This window comes from Microtus pennsylvanicus, chromosome 1, assembly GCF_037038515.1.
Source record: "Microtus pennsylvanicus isolate mMicPen1 chromosome 1, mMicPen1.hap1, whole genome shotgun sequence".
Lineage (NCBI taxonomy): Eukaryota > Metazoa > Chordata > Mammalia > Rodentia > Cricetidae > Microtus > Microtus pennsylvanicus.
In genome coordinates, this window is record NC_134579.1 from 78,070,391 (window position 1) to 78,098,199 (window position 27,809).

General features: G+C 39.9%; 1 protein-coding gene across 2 annotated transcripts in view; it reads left to right on the plus strand.

Moving 5' to 3' along the window:
• Window positions 1-22,916, plus strand: part of LOC142848468 (sperm-associated antigen 6) — a 52,407-nt gene extending 29,491 nt beyond the window's left edge. Inside the window, exons 4-11 of one of the 2 annotated variants that reach the window (XM_075970571.1) lie at window positions 246-429; window positions 10,174-10,379; window positions 11,731-11,904; window positions 12,802-12,954; window positions 14,894-15,085; window positions 16,590-16,706; window positions 17,244-17,389; window positions 20,347-22,916. In XM_075970571.1, coding sequence (XP_075826686.1) covers window positions 246-429; window positions 10,174-10,379; window positions 11,731-11,904; window positions 12,802-12,954; window positions 14,894-15,085; window positions 16,590-16,706; window positions 17,244-17,389; window positions 20,347-20,416 — 1,242 coding nt within the window. In that variant the 3' untranslated portion in view covers window positions 20,417-22,916. The remainder of the gene's footprint in view (window positions 1-245; window positions 430-10,173; window positions 10,380-11,730; window positions 11,905-12,801; window positions 12,955-14,893; window positions 15,086-16,589; window positions 16,707-17,243; window positions 17,390-20,346) is intronic. The other variant, XM_075970582.1, reaches the window with a different exon arrangement.
• The last annotated feature ends 4,893 nt before the right edge of the window (window positions 22,917-27,809 follow it).

The following is a 27,809-nucleotide window of genomic DNA, read 5'->3' on the forward strand; positions in this document are numbered from 1 at the left end:
ATGAAAAACTCATGCTTATATTTGATTTTTACAATTTTCAAATGCATACGTAGTGTAAGGCATTTGAAAATGTAATTATAAACATATTGTATTTTCAGTTTACCAAAGAAGAGCAATGGGGGAATTTCAAAGCATCAAAATGATTTTTCACTATAAGTTTTGTCTTTTGTATTCCATGTCTTTTGAGTTGTCTTTAATATAATTCTAAAGCTGTTTTTAATCTGTCCTGCTGTCTTGCCTGATAGCGTTTCTACAAGAAAGCAGCCGCCTTTGTGCTGAGAGCAGTTGGTAAACATTCCCCGCAGCTGGCCCAGGCTATAGTCGACTGTGGAGCTCTGGACACACTGGTGATATGCTTGGAGGACTTTGACCCTGGAGTCAAGGAGGCCGCAGCCTGGGCACTTGGATATATTGCAAGACACAATACAGGTAATGGAGCACATTTGAAAATAGGGTAACTCCAAATTTATTACATAAATCCAGTTTTAATAAATAGTTGAATGAGTTTTAGGGTGATTGAGTACATGACAAATCAGGTTTTGAGTGTTAGTCCAGCTATTTAGAGCACATGCCCACAACATGCTTATACATAATAGTCTTACAAGAAAAAAAAATGAAGGAAAGGGGTGGTATAAGGAAAGAGACTGTTCTCAAAGGCTTCGGTAGCCCATTATGTGAATGGTGGCACCAGAATCTGGGTTTAATTATGACTGCCAAGTTCATGTTACTATCTACTTTCTGAGAATATTGTTGACAACCCATAAAACTAGCAGTACCAGTAAATATAAATATGAATATAAGAAAATTAAGAAAGAATATTATTGTCTTCCTTAGAAGGATTTAAAATTAATATATTAAAATTCATTGCATAATTTGTAGAGCAGCAAGCAGTTCTTTGTTTTTCTTCCTTCTTTCTTTTTGTTTTGATTTTCAAGATTTTTAAGATAGGGTTTCTGTGTAGTGTTGGCTGTTCTGTAACTCACTCTGTAGATCAGGCTGGCTTTGAACTCACAGAGATAAACCATTCTGTGCCTCCCAAGTGCTGGGATTAAAGGCATGTGTCACCATGCCCAGCTTAGAATAATGGTTCTTAACCTCTGGGTTACAACCTATTTGGGGGTCAAACTACCCTTTCACAGTGGTCCCATACCAGATATATTGCATATCAGATATTTACGTTATGATTCATAACAGTAGCAAATTATAGTTATGCAGTAGCAGCAAAGCCTCTAGAGTTTTGTTTCCTACTAGGTTCGTTTAAGCCTGTTATTTAGTACTCATTGGGAAAGTAAACAGTGTATTTTGAACCTTCCCTGCTCCCCCTAAACCCTATTACTCTCTCTGTTCTGCCTCCTGCTAATTCTTTTCCTTTTTCTAGCCCTCTGTTTTCATTAGGGTTACTATCGCTGTGATGAAACACCATGACTAAAGCAACTTGGGGAGGAAAGATTTTATTCAGTTTATGCCTTCACATCACAGTTCATTATCAAAGGAAGTCAGTGCAGAAACTCAAGCAGAGCAGGAACCTGGAGGCAGGAGCTGATACAGAGGCCGTGGAAGAGTGCTGCCTACTGGCTTGCTTCTCATGACTTGCTGAACCCACCTTCTTATGCTCAGGAGCACCAGCCCAGGGTGGCATCGCCCACAATGTGGCCCTTCCCCATCAATCACTAATTAGGAAAATGCCCTACAGGCCTGCCTACATCCTGGTATTATGCAGGCATTTTCTTATTTGAGATTCCTTCCTCTCTGATGACTTTAGTTTGTGTCATGTTGACATAAAACTGCCCAGCACATCCTCCTTTTCTTCTTATGTCATGTTATTTTATATTTTTGTTTACCCAGTGAGTTTTATTGGGGTTGAGAATTTGATACATGATTACATCATTTCTGTCCCTCCCTCTCCTTTCTCCAAGTCCTCTTATGTCCTCACTCTCACCTCTTCCCAAATTCATGCCTTATTTTATAATTATATATTAATATATTGTATATATTAATGCATATACATTAATTCTTATAATCCTTAATTGCACTTATCTTTAATTATATTGTAATGATTATATTATATAATTTTATAATATTTATATATTATGTACACATTTATGTATAAATATGATATTTATATTACACAGTGTAACAGATGATTATAATAATATTTATTAATTTTAAAAAATATAATACACAATATTAATATAATAACAACAAACTAGTAATACATAATATAAATGTTACATTTAATACATAAAATATATTATAATATATAAATAGTTATATATAATGCAATAAATATAATTATATTTATTAATTATGAATATCACATTAAATATTGATATAACAATTACTATATATTATTATGTATAATATATGACTACATGTTATATATAAATTTATATGTTAATAGTATATAATTATATATTAATGAATATAAATATTAATATATAGCATAGTCTACTGAGTCCTATTAGTTTTATGTGCATTAGCATTTGTTCAGGGTTGACTATTTAGAATTGGGAGCTAGTCCCTGAAGACAACTGGCTCTCCTTCCTTCACACCCATCTCAAAAGCCTGCAGTTTATAATCTAGGGTGGGCTTTGAGAAACTTTCCTCCATCTCCATTGGCTAGCTAACTGCTGTGGCCTTTGCAGGTCTTGTTGCGAGTTTATGGACCCAGCATCCCCGTCCTATCCAGCAGACACTGTCTTGTAGCAGTCATCTGCTCCTCAGGCCTTAACATTCGTTTCCCTGCTCATCTGTCACGTTCTCTGAACCTTAGGTGTAAGAGTTGTGTTATAGATGTCTCACATGGCGCTGGGTATTCCATGGCCACTTACCCTCTGCATTTTGACCAGCTGTGGATCTCTCTAGTAGAATCTTCAAAAGAAGCCACCCTGATGAGGGGATGGGAGTTGCAATGATCTATGGGTATAAAGACAAGTATTCAGGAGATAGAATTTAGGAACATGGTAGTAGTATGTTCTCATATCTCCATCTTTGGGTTCTTGGCTAGGTTTGCAGGATCAGGCATATGCTCCCTTTCCTCCCTCTAGCCCCCCTACCCCCATATAACCCTTCTTGCTATCTTTCAAATTCATGGTGTCTTTTCTCATTAATTATTGTTCCATACAGTTATGTATATCCATATGTATTTCAAAAAAAGTAAGCATGCCCTGTTCAGTCTGTATAATGTCATTTGTATATATGTTTTCAGACCTGACTATTTTGTACTGGATAACCAGTTTGTGTACTTTTCCCTGAGAAAGAATATTTCTTCTGATTCCTGTGTTGCTTAGTTGCCTTTAATTCTTTGTGTAGGGTCGAGTCCTTGTGAACATCCCTCATGGCCCTTAGCATGTTGGTTGTTGCCTTTCTTTAGATTTGTGGAGTTTTCTTCTATGATTTTGTTCAGGAAATATCATGTTTTTGAGATAGAGACTCTTGGAGTCTCAATGTTTGTAGTGGTTTCTTGTGTGAATTGCTGGTCTCAACATTGTTGCATGTGTTTAGTTCTTCGATTGCTGTTACCACAGTCTTGTCAGGATGTGGACCAGAAGAATGATGTTTGATTTTCAGTCTCAGCGGCCACACTAGGTTTTGAGGGTTCAGGCCCCCAGCAGTCCAAGATAAGCATAGTTAATGAGGTGGGTGCTATGCTAGTGGTGGGGGAAATTGACTGAATGGAGGTGTCTTAAGTAGAATTTGGGGCCTGGCTCCATGGGAATCATCATTGGCAGAAATATGGGTCAGTTCCACATGTGGTGGTGTGTCCCAAGGGAATAGAGATGGGCTGAGAGGGCAGGCCAGGATAGGCAGCAGTAGCTGGTCCAGGGTTACCCTGGAGACGTCAGATGGGTTCCTGCCAATTATAGAGGCTGTAATATCCCTGGAAGAGCTTGGGTCTGGAGTTGGAGACTCACAAAGGAATCACTGTTTTTTTTAAAGTCTTTTTTAATCTTGGAGATGTTGCAGTACACACAGCACAGAAGTCGCAGGATTATGAAATATGTGTCACATTTACTTGATCTTGAGATGTATTTCTCCCAATTTCTTTCTAACTAGCTATGTGTTAGTAAAGAAAAATAAAGTAAAATAAATTTCTTATCTATGTTTTTTGGCTCTGGTTTCAGGGCCAAAATGTGTTTCTTTCACTGGCCCTTTTTAGCTTTTCACTCTGGTTTTGGGGCCAATGTATGTTTCTTTGCCTCTGGTTTCAGGGTCAGGGTGTGTTTCTTTGGCTGGCCCTTTTACCCTCCCCTCCCTCATCTTCAGTTCCTAGTATATAACGTGGAGTGGCCACAGAAATCCCAGACCTGAGTGGGGAATAGCAGGATACAGGGGCCATGGAGCACCTGCTCTGGACTTTGTTTACTCAGTTTTAGCTGTTGAGGTCAAGTGTGGGCTGGAGGAAGGGCTCAGGGGGAAAGGGACTCTGCTGCCAGGGCTGATGACCTATTGTCAGGTAGAACCGAATCTTGAAAGTGGTTCTCTGACCTCTAAAAGTGTGCACATTGTCCTGGCACCTGCAATAATGTAAACACACACACATGCACACACACACACTCAAAATGACAACAAAACCCAAACTAAACAACAATAAAACATGATTTCAAGAATTAAAAGTGGAAAGACTGTCATTTTTTTCTTTCCAGAAATCCTTCCACAGCTGATTTAAGAAAGCATATTTTTTTGTATTTTTCTTTCATTTTACATACAAACTACAGTTCCTCCTTCCTCTTCCTCCCTTCCTCCCCTCCCCTCCCCCCAACCCACTCCATCCACTTTTCTAAAAGGATAAGGCCTCCCATGGGGAATCAACAAAGCCTGGCACATTCACTTGAGGCAGGACCAGGGTCCCCTCCTCGCATCAAGGCTGAGCAAGGCATCCCACCATATGGACTGGGCTTCAAAAAGGAAAGAGATATCTTGATAGAGGGAGCCATTATAGGACTAGGGAGAAACCTGATGCTAGGGAAATTCCCAGGAAACCACAAGGATGACCCCAGCTAGGACCCTAGCAATAGTGGAGAGGTTGCCTAAACTGACCTTGCCCTGTAATCACCCTATCATCATGAACCTTTATCCAGTAACTGGTGGAAGCAGACACAGAGATCCACAGCCAAGCACCAGGAGGAGCTAGCTACTGGAGTCCAGTCAAAGAAAGGGAGAAGGGATTATTTGAGCAATGTAGAAGGAGCTGCAGGCAGGCCTATTTTTCGTCCCACCCGGCTCCCACATGGTTAGCTTTACACCCAAAATAACAACACACAAACTGTATTCATATAAACACTGCCTGGCCCATTATATCTAGCCTCTTCTTGACTAACTCTCATATCTTGCTTAACCCATATCTAATAATCTGTGTAGCACCACGAGGTGGTGTCTTACCAGGAAGATTCTAGTGTATGTCCATCTTGGGCTGGAGCTTCATCGCGTCTGACCCAGAGAGGAGAGGCATGGCGATTGCCTCACTTCCTCCCAGCATTCTGTTCTGTCTACTCCACCCACCTAAGGACTGGCCTATCAAATGGGCCAAGGCAGTTTCTTTATTAACCAATGAAATTAACTCTTTTATCAGAGCAAGGCATGAGGGGATGGGTGTGTGTGTGTGTGTGTCAAGATCATGATGGGGAAACCCACAGAGACAGTTGACCCGAACTTGCAGGAGCTTACGGGCTCTGGACTGACAACTGGGGATCCTGCATGGAACTGAACAAGACCCTCTGTATGTGGGCGACAGTTGTGTAGCCTAGTTTGTTTGTGTGACCCCTGGCAGTGGGACCAGTATCTATCCTCGATGAAAGCATAAAGTTGTATCCAAGGTTTACAATGGAGGCATTCTTCTCTGCTTTGTCTTTCTTTTCAGCCTACATGAGTTAGTTCTTTATATATTCGTTTTATTAAAAACTTTTTCATACCAAATGTTCTAATCATAGTTTACTCTTCCCATGATCCTCCTAGATTCCCCTGATATCCCCACCCACCCAACTCCACACCTTCTTTCTCTCTCTCTCTCTTTAGAAAACAAACAAACCAGAACCAATAAAAAAAGAAAGGAAGAAGGAAAGAAAGAAAGAGCACAAGAAACTCACACAAAACCCATAAAAACACAAACTTGGAGACCATAATATTCAAGCAGAAATCAAGTAAGGAAAAAAAATGCCCAAGCAAAGCAATATGAGATAGTAGTCTACAAAATAACATTGAGTTCATTTCCTGTTGGCCATCCACTTCTGGGCATGAGTCCAGCCCTTAAGTGGGGTTTATATCCCAGTAAGACTCCATTGAAGAAAACTGGGTTTTCATTGGCAAGCAGGTGAATAGCTTCTTGGAGATAGTTTTTTTGGTTAGGGATGGGAGCTTTTGTCCACTTCCCTATCTCAGTGTGAGAACTCCACTGACTTGAACCTGTGCAGGCTCTGCATGCCGCCGCAGTCTCTGAGAGTTCACATTGCAGCAGACTGTTATGTATGAAAGACCCTGTTTCCTTGGAGCCATCCATCCCCTCTGGCTCTTACAGTCTTCCTGCCTCCTCTTCCTCATAGCTCCCTAAGCCCTGAAGAAAGTGGTTTGATGAGGACACACCCTTTGGGACTCAGCGTTCCTAAGTCTCTTGGTCTCTGCGTACTGTCCAGTTGTGGGTCTCTGTTAGCTCTCATCTACCGCAAGGGAAGCTCCTCTGTGACGTCTGGGTGAGACACTGAGTCAATTCTAATGTCCCACCCATCTCGAGCTGGAACTAACTATGATGTGGTTGATCTTCGAAGTCCTCCCTTCTAACCTCGTTCTCTTTTGTAAACCTTAAGCTTATTCTGTGATTTTTGATTATTTAAGGTAAAAGATTTTGATCCATTTCACTTTACAGCTGTTGGTGCAAAATCAGTACAATTCAGTCCAGCACCAGTATGTTAGAAAAAGAACCAAATAAGCCAAACACTCCAGGCAGGTCCTACAAATAGCTGAGATATTTTAAGAATTGTGAAGTAAACACTCAGTTTCACATGTTGCTATTATTTAAAAATGCTGCCATTCAGCCTTATAGTTCTCTTAAAAGCAATTATGGAAAGCTCTAGAGACAGAGAAGTGTATAAAGACGACACCTCCATGTTTCCTGCAGCTCAAGGAGGAGTAGCCTGACTTTGTTCTCCACTCACAGTGATGAGGGCAATTAGGGTCAACTATTCCTGTGCTGAAAACGCTTAGCTGTCAGATTCAAATTATTACTCATGAAAGTTCATTCCCCGAGACATCTAAAAATAGTAACAGTGAGTAACTCTTAACTTTTAAATTTGTAATATTTTGGGGCCTAGCAGGTAGAGGTTGCTGCTAAGCTTGACAGTCTAAGCTTGATCACCAGAACCCACATAGTCAAAGCAGAGAACTGATTTACAAGCTTTCACCTGACCTCCACAGGTCTTTCCTGGCACAAGCATGCACACTTGCACGCAAGCACACACGCAAGCACACACACACACACACACTGAATAAATGTTAAAAAGGTTACTTTAAAAAATATGTAGGAGTATTAATAGAAACAATGGAACTATGAATAAATGAAATGTTTCTAGTATATATACTAATTCTTAAAAAATTTATGTATATGTATGTATCTGTGTGAGTATATATCATATTTGTAGGTGCCTGTGGAAATCTGAAAGAGGGTGTAAGATCCCGAAATCTGGAATTGTGAGCTGCGTGATGTGGGTCCTGGGAACCAAACTCTGGTCCTCTGAAAGAGCAGTGAGCATTCTTAACCACTGAGCCATCTTTCTAGGACTAGTAATTAAAAAAATAATCTTCATTTTTACTTTGTGTGTTTGATTGCCGGGTGTCTGTGCAGTGCTGGGGTGGCCAGAAGAGAGTGTTGGATCCCCTGGGACTGGAGTTACAGATGGTGTGAGCTGCCACGTGGGTGCTGGGAATCAAGCCTGGGTCCTTTTAACTGCTTGCTGCTCTCTTTAGCCCTAGTAGTAGAAATTCTTGAAATTATCTTTAAAAAGAATTGCTAAACACCCTTTCATGCTTAATTTTTTTTGTGTGTGTGTGTTTGGAAATCTCATTCAAGGTATTTTGATCAGATGCACCCTTTTCTTGAACTCCTCCCATATCCACCAACCTTTCATTCCATATCCTGCAGTTGGTGGTTTTTTACTCTTTGCTCTTTGGGGGCCCATTACTCAGCTCCCAAATAAACACACAGAGACTTATTCTTACTTGAGAATGTCTGGCCTTATCTCGCTTTGTTTCTAGCCAACTTTTCTTAACAGAAATTATCCTATTTTTTGCCTCTGAGCTTTTATCTTTCCTTATTCTATATATACCTTCCTTTCTTCTTTCCTTCCTTCCTTCCTTTCTCTTTCTTTCTCTTTTTCTCCCTCTCTCTCTTCCTTCCTTTCTACCTCTCTTTTTTCCTTCCTTCCTTCCTTTTTCTGTTGCTGGTTGTGTAGCTGGATGGCTGACTCTTGATGTCCTGCTCTTTTTCTCCTTTTCTTGCTCATCAATCTCACATTATTCTCCTTCTATTTATTCTCTCTATATGCCAGGCCTGCCTATCCTTTATCCTGCCTATCTATTGGCCATTCAGCTCTTTATTAGACAAATTAGGTACTTTAGACAGGCAAAAAAGACACCTTCACAGAGATAGACAAGTGTAACATAAAAGAATACAATACACCTTTGCATCATTAAATATATGTTCCACAGCATAAACTAATGTAACATATCTTCAACTAATATTCCACAACAATATACACCTAACTTTATGTTATCTTTTATTTTTTTGTATATCTTTGAGGTCCAGTTTCTTCTGCTCATATATTTCTGTATGTGTTGCCTTTGGCTGGAGCATGGCTAACTTATTAGGAGGTATATTCTACAAGAAAACCAATTCTGCCTCACCTAGCAGCTATCAATTGCCAATAGCTTCCTGGCTAGGGCAGAGGCTTCTTGTCTACCTCCACCTTCATGTTGGGATTTGGTTTGACTAAGTTTGCACAGGTCTTGTATATAAAGGCTGTCATAATTGCAGTGAGTTTGTATGTGCAGTTACCCCTGTTATGTCATACAGAGGATAAAATGTATGGAAGTATAAAGAGAAATAATTATTTTACAAAAGATAATTTATGTTTTGTTATCCATTTTGGTATATCAGCTTGTGTTATTATTATGGAGGTCTTGTTTTGGAAACTGTATCATTGAGGTTTCACGGTGCAGGTTGCCTAAAAGATACAATCTTGCAGCAGAAGTGCTGAACCTCTGGCTCTTATATGCCTTCTGCCCTCCCTGCCCCCCCCCCCCCCGATTTTTTTCCTCTGAGCCCCAGGTATAGGAGTTGCATTGTGAATGTATTATTTGGGGCTGGATGCCCGATAGTTGGTCAGTTTTTCTTGGCATTTTGACCAATCATGAATCTCTGCCAAGTACAAGTACTTAGAATACAGCTCTAGATTGCATTGGTTTAGGAAACTGGCAGGGCCTAGGACCTCTCTAGCCAGTGCCAGTTGTTTAGGTTTCCAGCACCCATCATAAATTCCATCCTATTGATCAGACCTGAAATCCAATTAGATAGTTGTTAGTTACCCACAAGGTAACTGCACCGCTATTGCACTATCAATATGTTTTGTTGAGTTGGACATTATTGTGGTTCACAAGCTTACAGCTGGTGGCACCGCTGATTGCCTTTTCTTTTGATGGCTTACGTAGCACCTTCTGATATTGTGAGAGCTAGCCTTCAGGTACAAGGCTTCCAGTTGGTTCCAGGTTGAGTTAAGCCCAGTGTTTGAACTTTGTAATATGATTTTCTCTTTGAGCCAGGGCCTCTTGTAGCCTAGGCTAGCCTCAGACTTACTATGTATCTGAGGCTTGCCTTGAACTCCTGAACTTCTTTTTTTACCTTTTAAAGAGGCATGTGCCACCATGCCCAGTGATCAATAATTAACAGAAATTATGGATATTATATTAATGAATTATACAAATCATGATTGCAGTTCTTTTTTGTTTCTCTTTGGTGGATGTGAGGGAAACATAGATCACCTACCTACTCCATCTACTGACTTAAAATTCAGTTGTCTAGAGAGTCAGTTACACCCTCATCCTTTTTGTTTGCGGTACTCGTCAGTGTGAGAACGGCTTGCCCAAGAATCAGTCACCCATACTCACTAACTTTTCTTGGACCCACAGAATTATCTCAAGCTGTGGTGGATGCAGGAGCAATTCCTCTTCTAGTTCTCTGTATCCAGGAGCCAGAAATTGCTTTGAAAAGGATCGCTGCCTCTGCTCTCAGTGATATTTCAAAGCATTCTCCAGAGTTAGCACAGACGGTGGTGGATGCGGGAGCGATTGCTCACTTAGCCCAGATGATCCTCAACCCTGATGCAAAACTTAAGGTAATAAAAATGAGGTTAAGAGACAGACAAGCCAGTGCTTTTATAGTCTAAGAAAATGAAGAGATGTGCAAATTGCTGTTATATAGTAAAAAGAATTAGTAAATATAGTTGAAAACATACAGCTATATTATGTAGTTCGCCTTTTAATATGTGAAAATAATTCTATAAGGATTACACAGTAAAGATATGATTGGGATCTGTTTTGCTACTATGATAAAAGTACCATGGCCAAAGCATTGTGGGAGAAAGGGTTTATTTAGTTTACAGGTTAGAGTCCATCACCAAGGAAACCAGGACAGGAGCTCAGGGCTGGAAACTGGAGACAGGAGCTGAAGTGGAGACCCCAGAGAAAAGCTGATGACTGGCCTGCTTTCCTGGCTCGCCCCTTTCTTATACAGCCCAGATCCACCTGCCTAGGGATGGCACTGCCCACAGTGGGTTGAAGCCTTCTACATCAATTAGCAGCTAAGAAACTGCCTCACAGACATGTCCATAGGCCAACCCAATCTCTTCTTCATTTAATGTTCCCCCTTCCCAGGTGACTGTGGGTTTGTGTCAAGTTGACAGCTGAAGCTGACTATGGCATTTTGTACTTGTCACCTGTGATGTATAAGCACATCACTCTAAACCATAACCTTTTCTTTGTTGTTCATCCCCAAGATTTAACATTAATATAACATATTAATGTGCTATAAATATAGTACAATTTCTAAAGTCCCATAATCTTTAGAAATTCCAACACTTTAAAAATCCAGAGTCCCTTAACTGTGGGCTCCTGTGAAAAATGTTACTTCTCTTATTCCAAGATGGAAAAACCAGGGCACATCAGATCAAAGCAAAACCAAACTCCAACAGTATAACTCAGTGCCTGCTGTCTCTGGTCCACTCATGATCTTCCTCTCAGCTCTGCCATCTGCAGCACACACAGCTTGTCTGCTAGGCTCAGGGCAGCTTCACTGCACACCTGCCCTGTCCTTTGTAGTTCCAGTATGCTGGCGTCTCCACCGTAGCTGAGGCTGTGACTTCACTGGTGGCTTCTCCTGGTCTCTTCAGTAATTCTGACCCTGCCACATGGTGCCAAGCCTCAGCTTTGCCCGATGACCCCTTCAGTCCTAAGGTTTCCACTGTAGCAGAAGCTGTGCCTTCATCAGTAACCTCCTTGTTTCTTTTCAGGGAGGCTGCAACCCTGCCACACGATGCCACGCCTCAGCTGCTCCCCATAATTTCTTCATGCCTTCAAAAACAGCACTGCATGGGAATATTATAAATCCTTTAAAACGACATCTGAATTATAAGGTGCACAACTGGATTCATATAATGTCTAATGTTACATTTTATTTTTGCTCGGCAGCGCCAGGTCCTTTCTGCTCTCAGTCAGATTGCAAAACATTCGGTGGATCTGGCAGAGATGGTGGTTGAAGCGGAGATTTTCCCGGTTGTACTCACCTGTCTGAAGGACAAAGATGAATACGTGAAGAAAAACGCTTGCACTTTAATTAGAGAGATTGCAAAACATACACCTGAGGTAAAAAACAAACAATCAAACAACTAAAAATGGTGCTTCAGGATGCAATATACTTAGTTCTAGCGAGTACCAGTGTCCCTGGCCTCTGCCCACTCGATGGCTGCAGTGCCCCTCTCCCAGGTGGGGACAATCAAAAAGTTCTCTGTCCATTGCTAAATGTTCTGCAGGCTGTGACATTTCCTCCAGTGAGAACTACGGAGTTGTGTTAGTGAAGTTGGAGTTTAACACCCAGCTTCTAATCACTTTTAGCTTTCCTTGTCTAGGTGTAGGGGCTGTGGGTCTCTGTCATTGTGTGTCAGCTAGGAGCAAGGTTGGCTCACACCACAGAGATCTCCTGGCCTATATCAGTTCTGTAGATTTACATGGAAAAAATAAACACAAAGAAAGCCTGTGCTGATGCTGAAGTTTTAATCATTTCTGTGCATGTGTGGCTTAACAGTTTTAATTTTATTGCATATTATCCCTCGTGTTTCATTTATCTTTGTTTGCATGGCACTTTCCATAATCGAAGTACACACAGCTTACTAGTCGTTGCCAGCAAAGGGGCAAATGGGTTAGACTGTTCTAATGTCGGAGCTTTCAGTGACTAATATCAGCTGAGTGATTAGCTAGTTATAAACTAGCTCTAATTTTAGGGTCTAGGTGAAGGATACTAACATCCATCATACAGGCAAACCTTGTTCCACTGATGTGAAGGAAGTGAACCACAGAATAAGGTTCTCACAGCACGTGTGTCTGTGAACAGCAAGAGTGCTGTACTTGTGTATCTCTTTAGGAAGTACAAGAGTTCCTCTACGTCATAGTTCAATTTTGTCAGTTGTATTTTAAGTCCTAAATTAAAGTGTGGTCAAGCCATATTTAAAGATCATCTTATGTTATCTGGGCTTTTTTCCTCAGCTGTCACAGCTGATTGTTAACGCAGGAGGCGTGGCTGCTGTGATTGACTGCATCGGATCCTGCAAAGGGAACATACGGCTGCCCGGCATCATGTTGCTAGGTTACGTGGCTGCTCATTCTGAGAACCTGGCCATGGCAGTGATCATTTCCAAGGTGTGTGCTCTTCACTGCTGGTGGCGTAGTCAGCTGTTCTATGGTGGAACGGTACATTGATATTCTCCATCAGAAGAGAAAATCTAACTGAGCAGGGCAAAAAAATCACCCAAATTCCCAATTGGTTCACTGTTGAATTCAGTGCTTGTTAGTATATTTCCTGCGTAAACCTTGGAGAAAGCGTGGGGAAACTGACAATGTTGTTTTACTCAGTTTCTGGAATCAATAATTATTACCACCTTTAAATATTGTTATCTGTTAAGTATATGTATTGGTGGACGAACTACACAGTTGAGGAAAAGGAACAAATGAAAAAATTAGTAGGTCTCTTTAGGAAATTGAACTGCAACCTAGTAATTTTAACCTTTGCCTGGTGCCATGGCCTTCTGATACCGAGAGGATTTTTTTTGGGGGGGTACTGAATTTGGGGTAATTACTATAGTATCACTATAGTAATTGGGGTATTACTATAGTATCAAATTAGAAAAATATGCCCACCAAGAGTCTGGAATTAGAATTTGATTTGTTTTCCTTTGATACAAAAGCTGTGATATATTTGAGGTATTCTAGGTAGTCATGTTTTTACTAGTTAGTTAACATTAATGCTTATGATATAAAATATAAGCATATTCTACTAGTATAACAAAAGGATTCATTCCTACTTAGCCATCCAAGTTTGTTAGGATGAGCAAAGCTGTAATTAAGTTGAACTAACTAACTAAATAAATAAATATGTGTTACTTCAAGAAAGATATTAATGGGGTATAGTCCACTTGCTCATATTATTAAAATTTTACTCCATCATGTTGCTTTCAGATTTACTATAATTGGTAAAAATAAATTAATGGTGTGTGTGTGTGTGTGTGTGTGAGTGTGTGTGTGTGTGTGTGTGTGTGTGTGTGTGTGTACTGATGAAGATTGAATCCAAGGTTGCACAAATGCTAGGCAAGGGCTCTTGGCTGTATTCTCAGTCCTTGGTTAACTTTTAAAAAAGATTTATTTATTTAATTTTTGTACATGAGTGCTCTATCTGCATGTATGCTTGCACACCAGAAGAGGGCATCAGATTGCACTGTAGATAGCTGTTGAGTCACCATGTGGTTGTCGGGAATTGAATCCAGGACCTCTGGAAAAACAGCCAGTGCTCTTAAGTGCTGGATCATCTCTTCAGGCTCCCTTTGTTAACTTTTTATTTTTTATTTATTTATTTATTTATTATTTTTTTTTAAATTTATTTATTTATTTTTTTATTGAAAAAAAATTTCTGCCTCCTCCCAGCCTCCCATTCCTCTCCCCCTCCCCCCACTCCTCTTCCCCTCCCTCTCTAGTCTGAAGAGCAGTCAGGGTTCCCTGCGCTGTGGAAAGTCCAAAGTCCTCCCCCCTCCATCCTGGTCTAAGAAGGTGAACATCCAAATTGGCTAGGCTCCCACAAAGCCAAAACATGAAGTAGGATCAAAACCCAGTGCCATTGTCCTTGGCTTCTCAGCAGTCATCATTGTCCGCCATATTCAGAGAGTCCGGTTTTATCCCATGCTTTTTCAGTCCCAGTCCAGCTGGCCTTGGTGAGCTCCCAATAGATCAGCCCCACTGTCTCCGTGGGTGGGTGCACCCCTTGTGGTCCTGACTTCTTTGCTCATGTTCTCCCTCCTTCTGCTCCTCATTGGGTTAAAGAAAGGTTTTCTGATCCTCAATAGTTTTAGTTGATCACAGTAGCATTTGTGAAGTACAAGCTATTAGAGATACAAGGATAGTTAAGTTAGCTTGTTACAGATAACTAATACAGTTTGGTTCTAGCCAGTTCGTTGGCTTAAATGGCAGCAGGCATTATGATGTGCCTATTCCTTGAGTCATTCGGGAGAAAGGGATGAAGGTCAATATGCCTTCTTTTGATGTCCGCTCTAGACTTACGTATAACACTCGCTCTTTGGGTCCCTGGCAGGGTGTACCCCAGTTATCAATCTGCCTCTCAGAAGAACCAGAAGATCACATTAAGGCTGCTGCCGCCTGGGCCTTAGGACAGCTGGGAAGACACACGCCAGAGCATGCCAGGGCTGTTGCGGTCACAAACACTCTTCCAGTTCTGCTTTCTTTGTACATGTCCCCAGAGAGCTCCGAGGACTTGCAGGTCAAAGTGAGTGTTTAGTCATTATGCTGTGGGAAGATGTGCTAGATAGAACTAGGTTTTTTCTTAATATGTGACTTAAAGTCTTAATTTTCTGATGGATAATATGGTTTTCTAAATCAAGAAATATAAATTAAAAATCAAGTGTGGTGGTACACTCTTACAATCTTAGGACTCTGAAGACAGGAAGAGGGGAAGCGTTCAGCCATCTTTGGCTACAGAGTGACTCCAAACCCAACCTGTGCTACCAGAGACCCTGTCTTGAAAAAAGAAATAGAAAATTATCAAAAGAACTGAGATCACTTTCCTTTAAAAACGGATTAGTTGTGTGTTTTAGAAACACATTCTCTAAAAATATCAAGTTGTTTATAAAATTAGTGTTTTTAGACTATATTTCTGTTGGTATTTCCTATGAAGAATTATTTTCATGCTATTTTATTGAAATTTTATTATGTTTATCTGACTATTTAAGCATGTGTGGATTTGTGCACACATGCCTATCATGGTATACTTGGGGAGGCCAGAAGACATCATGTGAGAAATAGTTCTCTCCTTCCATTATGTGGGTACCTGCTGATTGAACCCAGGTTTTCAGAGTTGGCAGCAAGTATCTTGACTCATTGAGCTATCTCATCAGCCCCAGATTTACTTCCTAATGTGTTTTAGTTTATCAAATGTGTTTTATTTACTATAAATTAATTAATTGCTTTAGTAGCTTCTCTATATATTAAACTGAAAAACGAACCATTGTCAGTCCTGATATTAACACTGCAAAATCTTCCTCAAACTTCAGTTCCTCTGAGCATCTTATTGTAGGGGATCCACAATTCTCCTCCCCCTTCTCTAAAGTCTCTTGGATTATATCAACTGTTGTTTTATAAATTTAGGATGGAGTTCGGTCAGCTCTGCTTGATTCGACAGTACTATACTGGGGAAAACTGTATCTGAAAACATTAAGAACTGTCTTGTGATATTTTCAGTTGTTATTCTGGCAAACTAGAAGTCTTTGCTAAAGTTCATTTTGTCCCAAAGGCATGCCACTATTTTAGTTACGGATTCTTTTGCTGTGATAAAACAATGGGACCAAAAGCAATTCTTCTGTTGGGAATTCTCTGTTCAGTTCAGTGCCCCATTTTATAATTAGGTTAATTAGCATTTTAAAGTCTAGTTTCTTGAGTTCTTTATATATTTTGGAGATCAGACCTTTGTCTGTTGCGGGGTTGGTGAAAATCTTCTCCCAGTCAGTGGGTTGCCTTTTTGTCTTAGTGACAGTGTTCTTTGCTTTACAGAAGCTTCTCAGTTTTAGTAGGTCCCATTTATTCAATGTTGCCCTTAATGTCTGTGCTGCTGGGGTTATACGTAGGAAGCGATCTCCTGTGCCCATGTGTTGTAGGGTACAGATGTGAAAATGGAACTACTGCAGGTTAGGCCAGTAAACTGGTTTCGTTTGAAGTAGAAATATAGGCTATGAATTGTTAAAATTTTATATGCACTTTGCTTTGTTTTTCAACAGAGTAAAAAAGCCATAAAGAATATTCTTCAAAAATGCACCTACCTCCCAGCCCTCGAGCCATTTTTGTATGATGCGCCTCCCAATATCCTGAAACACGTTGTTGGTCAGTTCAGTAAGGTAAGAAACATACCTGCAAAGAAGGAAAGAAAATCTTAAAGTTACTGCCACAAATAGCAAGTTGGAGTTAACTAGGCAGGAGAGGATGAATTCCTGTAGTGCGAAGGCATTCTAGAGAGAAGGAAGAGCACAGGCAAAGGCAAGCAATGCCACAACAGCCATGCTCTGAGTTACTACAACTGCTGCAGTTGATGACTGGCTGGTGAGGATCCAGGATGAGTACTAGATGTTTATGAGGGACCCTTCTCCCTTGTTAAAGAGCCTGCCTCTATTTTGTAGAGGCGGAGAGACTGGAGTGTAAGCTTCATGGATGCAGTGGATAGCATTAACTTTGTTCATGTTCATTGCTTTATTCCATTTCTACAACATGAACAGTTGATAGACTTTTAAAAGGAGCTGTTTTACTTCCCATTACCCGCAGATTTGGATGACTCTGTTATAGACACACTGAGAGTAAATTCTCTCCTAAGTTATTTTCAGTAGTAAAATGCTAGCTTGCGAAGGAAGATGTGATTGTCTGTGCATTTTCCCTTTAAGGTGCTGCCTCATGACAGCAAAGCTCGGCGGCTTTTTGTAACTAGCGGAGGACTTAAAAAGGTGCAAGAGATAAAAGCAGAGCCTGGCTCTCTCCTGCAGGAATACATCAACAGCATTAACAACTGCTACCCAGAGGAAATAGTACGGTACGGAGCTGGACTGGGACTTTCAGTATTGCAGTGTTTTCAGTAGTCAAGTGTGTAAATATGTGGACTTTGAAATTCTACACAAGGCTCTTTTACCTCATGCAAATGAAACAATTAGATTATGTTCTTATTGACACATCCAGTCAGAATGCAATGTTGTTTATCACATGTGTATAATATTTTAATATATATTTTACTAAATACCCAAATGCAGAGTTCAAATTAAATTGCTTTGAAATTGTGAATGTCTGCTATACAGGTTGATAGATTATGACTTTCACATAAAATGGAAAAAGAGCATATTCAATAAATGGTGCTGGCATAACTGGATACCAACATGTAGAAGAATGAAAATAGATCCATATTTATCACCATGCACAACACTCAAGTCCAAATGGATCAAAGACCTCAACATAAAACCAGCCACACTGAACCTCATAGAGGAGAAAGTGGGAAGCACACTTGAATGCATTGGCGCAGGAGACCATTTCCTAAATATAATCCCAGTAGCACAGACACTGAGAGAAACAATTAATAAATGGGACCTCCTGAAACTGACAAACTTCTGTAAAGCAAAGCACATGGTCAACAAGACAAATTCTTGTTGAGTTACTTTATGTTTTTATAATATTTTTTTCATTTATACTGTACCTTAATTCAGAGAGCATATTCTACTGGAAAATTCACCTGAAAAATTTTCACATAAAAATTATAATTACAAAATTTATATGTGAAAAAGTGACTCATAGGTTATTCTAGGATCCACAGTTGGACAATGAACCAAGACTGAGATGTGGAACACTCAGTTGTAAATGGATGTCTTCATTAAGGCTCTCCCTTCAGGGCTCAGAGATGTATAAGGAAGAGGAGGAAGCAAGATTGTAAGAGCCAAAAGTGATGGGTAACTATAGATGAAAGTTTTTGTCCCACCTGGTCCCACAGCTGTTCAATCCCAAATAAATACACAGAGCCTTATTTTAGTTATAATCTGTTTGGGCTATTAGCTCAGCCTTATTATCAACTAGCTCTTACAACTTAAATTAACCCGTAATTCTTGTTTATGTTTAGTCAGATAGCTTGGTACCTTTTCTCATTAAGGCATTCTCATCTTTCCCAAAGCATAATCCACTTTTTGGGAATATGGGCATAGTTTTCTTTCTTTCTTTTTTAAATTTATTGATTTTTATTGAGCTCTACATTTTTCTCTGCTCCCATTCCTGCCTCTTCCCTCCCCTTCAACCCTCTATCAAGGTCCCCATGCTCCCAATTTACTCAGGAGATCTTGTCTTTTTCTACTTCCCATGTAGATTAGATCTATGTATGTCTCTCTTAGAGTCCTCATTGTTGTCTAGGTTCTCTGGGATTGTGATTTCTAGGCTGTTTTTCTTTGCTTCATGTTTAAAAACCACTCATGAGTAAGTACATGTAATAATTGTCTTTCTGGTTGTGGGTTACCTCACTCAAAAAAATGTTTTCTAGCTTCATCCATTTGCTTCCAAGCTTCAAGATGTCATTATTTTTTCTGCTGTGTAGTACTTTATTGTGTAAATGTACCACATTTTTCTTATCCATTCTTCATTCAAGGGGCATTTAGGTTGTTTCCAGGTTCTGGCTATGACAAACAATGCTGCTATGAACATAGTTGAGCACGTGTCCTTATGGCACAATTGAGTATCGTTTGAATATATACCCAAAAGTGGCATTACTGGGTCTTGAGAAAGATTGTTTCCTAATTTTCTGAGAAATCACCACACTGACATCCAATGGAGCTGTATTGTCTATTTTTTTTAAAGCAAGATAAAGGGCATGGGATTGTGTCGGTAGAAACGTGAGAAGGCTCTTGAATGAGCTGGAGTGGAATCTATGACCAGAACATACTGATTGAATTTTTTTTCCAAATTAAAAAAGTTATTGCTGTGTGGTGGTGGCTCATGCCTTTAATCCCAGCACTCGGGAGGCAGAGGCAGGCAGTTCTCTGTGAGTTCAAGGCCAGCCTGGTCTAAAGAGCTAGCTCCAGGACAGACTCCAAAGCTACAACATATAAACATTTTCTGATCATTGCATTACCAATTTTAAAACTTAGATACAAAGTATTCAGTTTCTCATGTAGACCAGCTGTTTGGAGTGTTCCTTAGCTTTGTGTGGACAGTGGGTACCATACTAAACAACATAACTTAAAAAGATCATAGAAAATTTGCCTCTTGTAGTTATATAATAAAGTATCTGTTTACATCAAAAGCACTTATAAGGGGCATAGGAGATTGAAGCAAGCTTTAAAATTTGTACTAACTCAGACTAATAAAGAAATAATTGGGAACCCTTAAGTGCAAGACTGCATGAAGGAACCCACTTCTGAAAGCCATTTTTCAAAGTAGAAGGCCTTGTGAGAAACATTCTTTAGATGTGTGTATGTTATGTTTAACCGTGACTGTGTATAAGGATGTTACTGAAAAAAGAATACAGCTATTGATTTTTATCATGGTAATTTAACAAATTATGGAGGAAATTAGTATAATATTATTCACAAATTTTTAAGTAGGCATAGGTAAAGTTAGCTGAAAGCAGCCAAATCAAGTCCAAACCAAGATAAAATGCTAATCTTTTATGAAATGTTCAATTTAAAAATATAATTCATATCACTATGTATATATATGTGTGTGTGTGTATATGTATCTGTATATGGGTATATGTATGGACGTTGATATATGGACATAGCTTATATTTTAGTAATTTTAAAAGTAATTTGTGAAATAGTTATTTATTGTGAATTGTGACCAGATATAATTAAAATATATATTAAGAAATTCTTTGTTGTCTCTAAGCATATGCATAAAGCATGTAATGATTAAGACCATACATGAAGTTTTACTTATATTATTTCAGCAAGTTCTTATGTAGACTTTCTTGAGTCCACCTTTGAAAAATTTCCCTATCTAATAACAAATTTATTTTTTCAGGTACTATTCACCTGGATACTCGGATACTCTTCTACAGAGGGTGGACAGCTACCAGCCACTTACCAACTGAACAAACCGTGCTTTTATCCTCCTCAGTTTCCCAGGAGAGTAATGACTAGTGATTGTTAAAGTTCTTTGAAAGTACACTCTAGCTGTGTTCAGTGTGAGATACCTTTGGATAATGTTTTCTAAATGTATGTAGTAGTTTAAGAATTAGTAGCTGGAATATATGAAGGACTAGTCATAGTCATTGCGTGCATAGGGATTTCTCTAAAGATAGTCTTGAAGACATTAAAAGGTTTAACACATTTGTTATCGTTCTGCTGAAAACCACATGTAAACAGCACAGACATTATCTCCAACTAGCTGAGAAATGCCGCCCAACAATGCTTAGGCTATTTTCGCCATTTTCTCATACATAGGCAAGGAAAACTTGCCTTTCAAGCTACGTAAAAGCATCTAGAAGGAAAAGAGCTGAAAGGTGACCCTGATGACAAATAACCCTAAAAGAGGCTCTAACGCTGGTCACACAAATTCACTGGATTAAGTAGAAGCTCGAGAGCCTGCTAGGTTTCCTTAGAACGTAGGCACATCCTCATTCCCACTCACTGGTCGGGAAGCTCCTTCTGCTTCCTCACTGAAGGGTTCTCAGCATTATTCTCTGGTATCTATGCTCTCCATTCCTGGTGAGAAGTCTTTTATTCCTGATCCATATGCAAGGACAAAACATGGAATATTTGCCTCCATTGTCCTTGTCCTAGGTTCACTTCACCAAATTTCAGAAGTCATATTTTCAGGGATTTAAGTAATTTGAGCAGAATACATCAGGCTCAGACTTTATATTCATTTTTATTAGATTCAGTAATGGGGCCAACGAAGATTTCAATAAAGTGTTAAAAAGAGCATTAGAACTGTCCTTTCTGTTTTCTGACTTTGGGAATCTGTCTTTGGAGTTAGGAGTCTTTGATTGTCAGTATATTTGTGTCTTTGGGCTTACAGAGGTCTCAACAGGAGGCCTGAAGAGGAGGTGCAGGCCAGCCTAGACAACCTTTAGGACAGTGGGGATTGTCCTAAAATCCTAGCTTCAGGTTTCCTTTTTGGACTCCCCCAACCTTCGATTTTTCATCCAAAGGAAACTGTTCATTGCATCTGGACATTTTTTCTGAACCCATCTCTGCCTTCATTTTTTTTCCAGTAATGCACAACTTTGTGGAAACTTTAAAACTTCTTTATGATCAGCATTCTCCAACCTATGTTTTACTTATGTCAAACTAGACTTGCTAGTCATTGCAAGGTAAATGTAACATCCCTTGATTTCTCCAGCAATGCATGACTACTGCCCTTTTAGAAATCCAAACAGCATCTGAGGTTTCAAGGATTTCTTTTCCCTATTTTAAGACTTTTCCTTCTGAGTTAGTTAGGCCCCTTTCTTTATATAAAGCTTCATGTATGTGGATAGTGGTGAAGGCTATTTAGAGATCATGCTTATATTGACCTCAGTCCCTGCTGTTTGTTAGAGAGCTGTGGTCAGCATTATGAGTTCTGCCTTTTTTACTGAGTTTCACTTGGGCAGAGATTTCAACTCAGTGATGAAACTCAGTTAATCATGAAGTACCCCTAAAAGGCATTCTCCCTTTGCAAAACTACTATCGTGGGTGAAATACTCATGTCAGAGTCCTTGATGGACTGGTCCATTAATTCTGGTCATCAGAAAAATACCTTATGCATAACTTTAACTTTAACACAGTCATGATCTGACTTACTGGTCCAACTCATAGGACATTCTCTAGGGTGTGTGTCCACTCTGCTTTTAGATGATTGTGTGATTTTTCTCACATAGCGTTCATTCTCTGATATCTGACCATCTGGGCATTAGTTAGTCAGTGCTTCCCCTTAATCCACTAATGTTAATACTATGTGTGACATTTGGACTGTTAATTCTTATCCCCAAATCATTTTGTCAGCCTCTGACAATAAAGGGACCATGGCCATGCATACCCATAGGCAGGGTGACCAGGCTTGAGCAATGAAATCAAGTTTCTAAGAGTGGTATGTCATTGGATCAGAACTGCCGAGATCATGGTGTCTCTTCTCAGCAGTAGAAACCCTAATTAAGAGAGTTAGTTTTACTTAGTTTGCAAACTTGAGTAAGTAAAATTTTAAAAGGTTTAATGCAAAAGGAGAAGACAAACCTTAAACAATCACTCCAGATATTATAACACAGCAAAAAATTGTCTTTAACAAGTTGGCATGTTCTGGCATCTTTCTGTACAGCTGGGGACACTGTAAAGGTGTGCTCATGACATGTGGGACTGGAAGCAAATTCCCTAGAGTCACAGGAGTCTTGTTTAGTAGAACACAGAGTTTTCACGTTTTCTCTTGTGTATCTATCTCAGTGGACTTAGATAAAGATATTTTCTTGGGATAATTTAAAATTCAATATAAAATGTTACTGTGTTTCATTCATGACTGGTGTATTGTCTATAGTAGATTTTCAGATAAATGTCAGATTGAGAAAAATAAGAGCATAAGGGAGTTTGGGATGGATATTGACACAATAAAAATATTTTAAATATAAAGAAGTTGAAGTGTTTTTAACTTACATTGAGTTCTCAATTTTCCAGACGTCTCTGGCATGCACAGTATAGTTTAAATAATCCAAATGTCGTTATTCTGTTCTCATCTGCTCCCAGTGCTAGCCAGGATTGCAGCAAGCACATTTTATTTAGAAGTGGTATCAGGTTTGCCTGAACGTTAGGACTTGTGGGCACCTGAATGAATTGGACTGATTCAACTTTCAGACCACGGTGAAGTCTCCTCATTACTTTTCTGAACTATCACAGTGTACTGTGAAAGGAGACAGACTAGAGGATCTCAAAATGACTCTTCAGAATAAAGAGCCTCACCTGGTTTCTAAAGCCCTCTCTGATAAGATCCCAAAGATTGATTAATGGGGTTTAAAGAGTCTAGAGCTGGACAGGTAGTTAAGTGATGCCACCACAAATCTCTATGGTATTTGTGTGAACTGAAAAGGTCTGCATTCCTCAAGACCTTTAATTTATTTTTTCATTTATTTATACCAACCACAGTTCCCCTCCCTCATCTTCTCCTATTCCCTCACCCCACCTCCCTTCTCCCACCTCCCCACCACTGCTCCATGTCCATTCAGAAAGGGGCAGGCTTTCCATGGGAGTCAGCAGAGGATGGCATATCAAGTTGAGGTAGGACCAAGCTTATCCTCCTGCATCAAGGTTGGATGAAACAAGCCAGCATGGGGAAGGGGTTTCTAAAAGCCAGCTCAAGTGCCATTCCTGGGAGACCCATAAACAGACCAAACTACACAACTGTCACACATGCAAAGAACCTAGGTCTGACACATGCAGGCACCCTAGATTTTGGTCCAGAGTTGGCGAGCTCCAAAAGCTCAGGTCAGCTGTCTCTGTGGACCCCCTGTCATGACCTTGACCTCCTGGCTTGTATAATCCTTCCTTTCTTTAGCAGGACTCGGCCCTTGGCCCAATGCTTGGCTGTGGATCTCTGCGTCTACTTACATAAGTTACTGGATGAATGCTCTCTGATGACATTTAGAAGAGTTACAAATCTGATTACAAGAGAAGGCACCCTCTGCACTATAGTTAGGAGTCTTAGCTGGGGTCATCCTTGTGGATTCCAGGGAGTTCTGTAACCCCCAGAAGTCCCCTGTGAAGATATATCTTTCATTATTCCTCATCTGTCTTGCCCCCAACCCACCCAAACTGATCACTCATGTTCCCATACCTCCATCCATCCCCTGCTCCAGTTTACCCAGGAGATCCCATGTAGTTCATCTTCCCAGGGAAATCCATGCATCTCTCTTAGGGTCCTCCTGGCTTCTCTGGGGCTGTGGATTGTAGCCTGATTATACTTTAATTTACAACTAATAGCCACTTTTGAATGAGTACACGCCATGTTCATCTTTCCATGTCTGGATTATCTCATTTAGGATTATTTTTTCTAGTTCCATCTATTTGCCTGCAAATTTCATGATGTCATTGGTTTTTTTTTACAGCTTGAATGTACCACATTTTCTTTATCTGTTCTTTGGTTGAGGGCATCTGGGTTGTTTCCACATTTTGGTTTTTACAAATAACATTACTATGAACATAGTTGAGCAAGTGTCCTTGTGGTATGATTGAGCATCTTTTGGGTATATGTCCAAGATTGGTATAACTGGGTCCTGAGGTAGATTGATTCTCAATTTTCTGAGAAACTGCTATATTGATTTCCAAAGTGGCTAACAAGTTTGCTATCCCACCAGCCGTGGAGGAGTGTTCCCCTTATTTCACATCCTCTCTAACATAAGCTGTCACCAGTATTTTTGATTTTAACCATTCTGATAGGTGTAATATGGTATCTCAGAGTCATTTTGATTTGAATTCCCTGATGGCTAAGGATGCCAAACAATTCTTTAAATGTATCTAAGCCACTTGAAATTCTTCTGGTAAGAATTTTCTGTTTAAATCTGTATCCTATTTTTAATTGGATTATTTGGTATTTTAATGTTCTTTTAAAGCCAAAATAGTTAAGTGGGTAAAATTGGGTTAGGAAGGGAAGATGGATTTGGGAGGAGTTGGGGGAAGGAGAATTTTTGTAGACAGTGAGAGGCCTTGGAGCACTCATCCCTAAACAGATGTCTTTATCAACTTGCTACCCTAAAGGCTCAGGGGTCTGCATGGAAGAAAAGCCAGTGGTGGTGGAAACAGCAGTTTCCAGATACAAAAGGTCTGCACACTTATGAACTCACAGAGACTGTGGCAGCATGAACAAAATGTGTATAAGTGCAAGCCAGAAAAAAAATCCAAGATTCAGTGTTTCGGTTTCTCAGGAAATTCGGGATCAACCTACCCCTGGACCCAGCAATACCACTCTTGGGAATTTACCCAAGAGATGCTCTATCACATGTCAAAAGCATTTGTTCAACTATGTTCATAGCAGTATTATTTGTAATAGCCAGAACCTGGAAACAACCTAGATGCCCTTCAATGGAAGATTGGAGAAAGAGAAGTGGTACAAAATTCTGGACAAGAAGCTCTTTGAAACTGACATCTGCTGGGGAGAAAAAAAAATCAGTTTTCCTTGATGGAGTGAAACTGGATATGTCAGCCACATTCCAGGGCAGGCCGCACGCTCATGAATGTTTGGCCAACACAAACTGTACTCATTGGCTTTTGTGTGCTTTTACATAGTTTTGTCTTAGTTTTTTGGGGACTTATGTTGTTGTTCTTTTAAAGAAAGAAATAAAGAGAAAAAATTATATTGGATGAGCAGGAAGGTGGGGGAGGAGATAAAGGGAGTTGAAGGAGGGAAAAGAATATGGTCAAAATACATTGTATTAAATTCTCCAAAAAAATAAATTCTCCAAAAATTAACAAAATATAAAAACTAGTAAAGGAAGAAGCCAAATTATCCACATTAAGAAATGATCTGATTCTGTACTAAGTCCCTAATGATGCCAGAATAGTGTTAAACTTAAAAAACAGTTTCAATAAGTATTCAGTATATGAAATTCAGTAGCTTTCATATATACAAGTAATAAACTTGCTGAGAAAATAAGATAAGTATCTCATTCATAATAGCTTCAAAAACAAAACATGAAGGTACCTAGGAATAACCTTACCAAAGAAGGGAAAGACCTCTGTACTGAAAACTTTAAGATACTGACAAAATAAATTAGATACAATGGAAACACACTTCATAACTTCAAGAAATTAGAACTCCCCCAGGAATTTCCTGCTGAGAAAGGGAATGACTGAAGCTCCTGGGGTCTCCAGAGAAGAAACTTATCTACTAGAGAAAGATTGAAAATGGGTCACCTGGGAAAAGGTTGAAAACTTTTGGAAGACTCTGCAGGAAAGATCGTCCACATAGAGACATGGGGCTGAGACGGTGGTAGGGAGAGACGCCGCCACACCAATCCCTTGCTTACTCTCTATGTGAGCCTACCCTGGTGTCAGGACCCTGAAGGGAGGTGGAGAATCACTAGATTTCTTTGTTCCTGTTCCACATGTGGGCACATGGACTATATCTGCTTTTACTGCTTTTCATGATTAGTTTGGCTCCTTTAATTGGTTTATTGAGACTAGATGGCTGAACTTGGCTGATGGGGCACCTAAGTCTGGTGATATAAGCCCCTAATGATTGACAGAGGTACCAAAAGCATGCAGAAGAAAAGAGACTCAACTTCCAATATCCAGGAGGATAAATATATATTTTTCTTTGGGTTCACCTTCTTATTTAGCTTCTCTAGGATCACGAACTATAGGCTCAATGTTCTTTGTTTATGGCTAGAATCTGCTTATAAGTGAGTACATACCATATTCCTCTTTTTGGGTCTGGGTTAACCTCCTCACTCAGGATAGTGTTTTCTATTTCCATCCATTTGCATGCAAAGTTCAAGATACCATTGTTTTGTTTTTTTTTTTTTTTTTTTTTTTTTTTTTACTGCTGAGTAGAACTCTAAAGTATATATGTGCCACTCCTTCTTTATCCATTCTTCTATTGAGGGGCACCTAGGTTGTTTCCAGGTTCTGGTTATTACAAATAGTGCTGCTATGAACATGGTTGAACAAATGCTTTTGTAGTATGATTGGGCATCTCTTGGGTATATTCCTAAGAGTGGAATTGCTGGATCTTGAGGTAGGTTGACTCCCAGTTTCCTGAGAAACCACCACACTGATTTCCAAAGTGGTTGCACAAGTTTCCATTCCCACCAACAATGGATGAGTGTTTCCCTTACTCCACAACCTCTCCAGCATAGGTTATCATTGGTGTTTTTGATTTTAGCTACTCCGAGAAGTGTAAGATGGTATCTCAAAGTTGTTTTGATTTGCATTTCCCTGATCACTTAGGAGGTTGAGCATGACAAAAGTTGGGAGCAGGGGGGTGGGGATGGATTGGGGGAAAGGGGAGATGGAGAGAAAGAAGGGAAAAGAGGAGGATTGGGGAGAGCTTGGGGGAATGGGATAATTGAGTTGGAGGAAGGGTGGATATGGGAGCAGGGAAGAAATTATCCTAACCAAGGGATCCATTTTAGGGTTGGCTAGAGTCTTGGCTCTAGAGGGGTTCCCAGGTGGCCAAGCCGATTTCTCCAACTAGTTCCATGGGCAGCAGAGGAGAGGGTGCCTGTACTAACCTTATCCTATAGCCATACTGATGAATATCTTGCATATCACCATAGAACCTTCATCCGGCGATGGATGGAGATAGAGATAGAGACCCACATTGGAGCACTGGACTGAGCTCCCAAGGTCCAAATGAGGAGCAGAAGGAGGGAGAACATGAGCAAGAAAGTCGGGACTGCAAGGGGTGCATCCACCCACTAAGACAATGGGACTGATCTAATGGGATCTCACCAAGGTCAGCTGGACTGGGACTGAAAAAGCATGGGATCAAACCGGACTCTCTGAATGTGGCTGACAATGAGG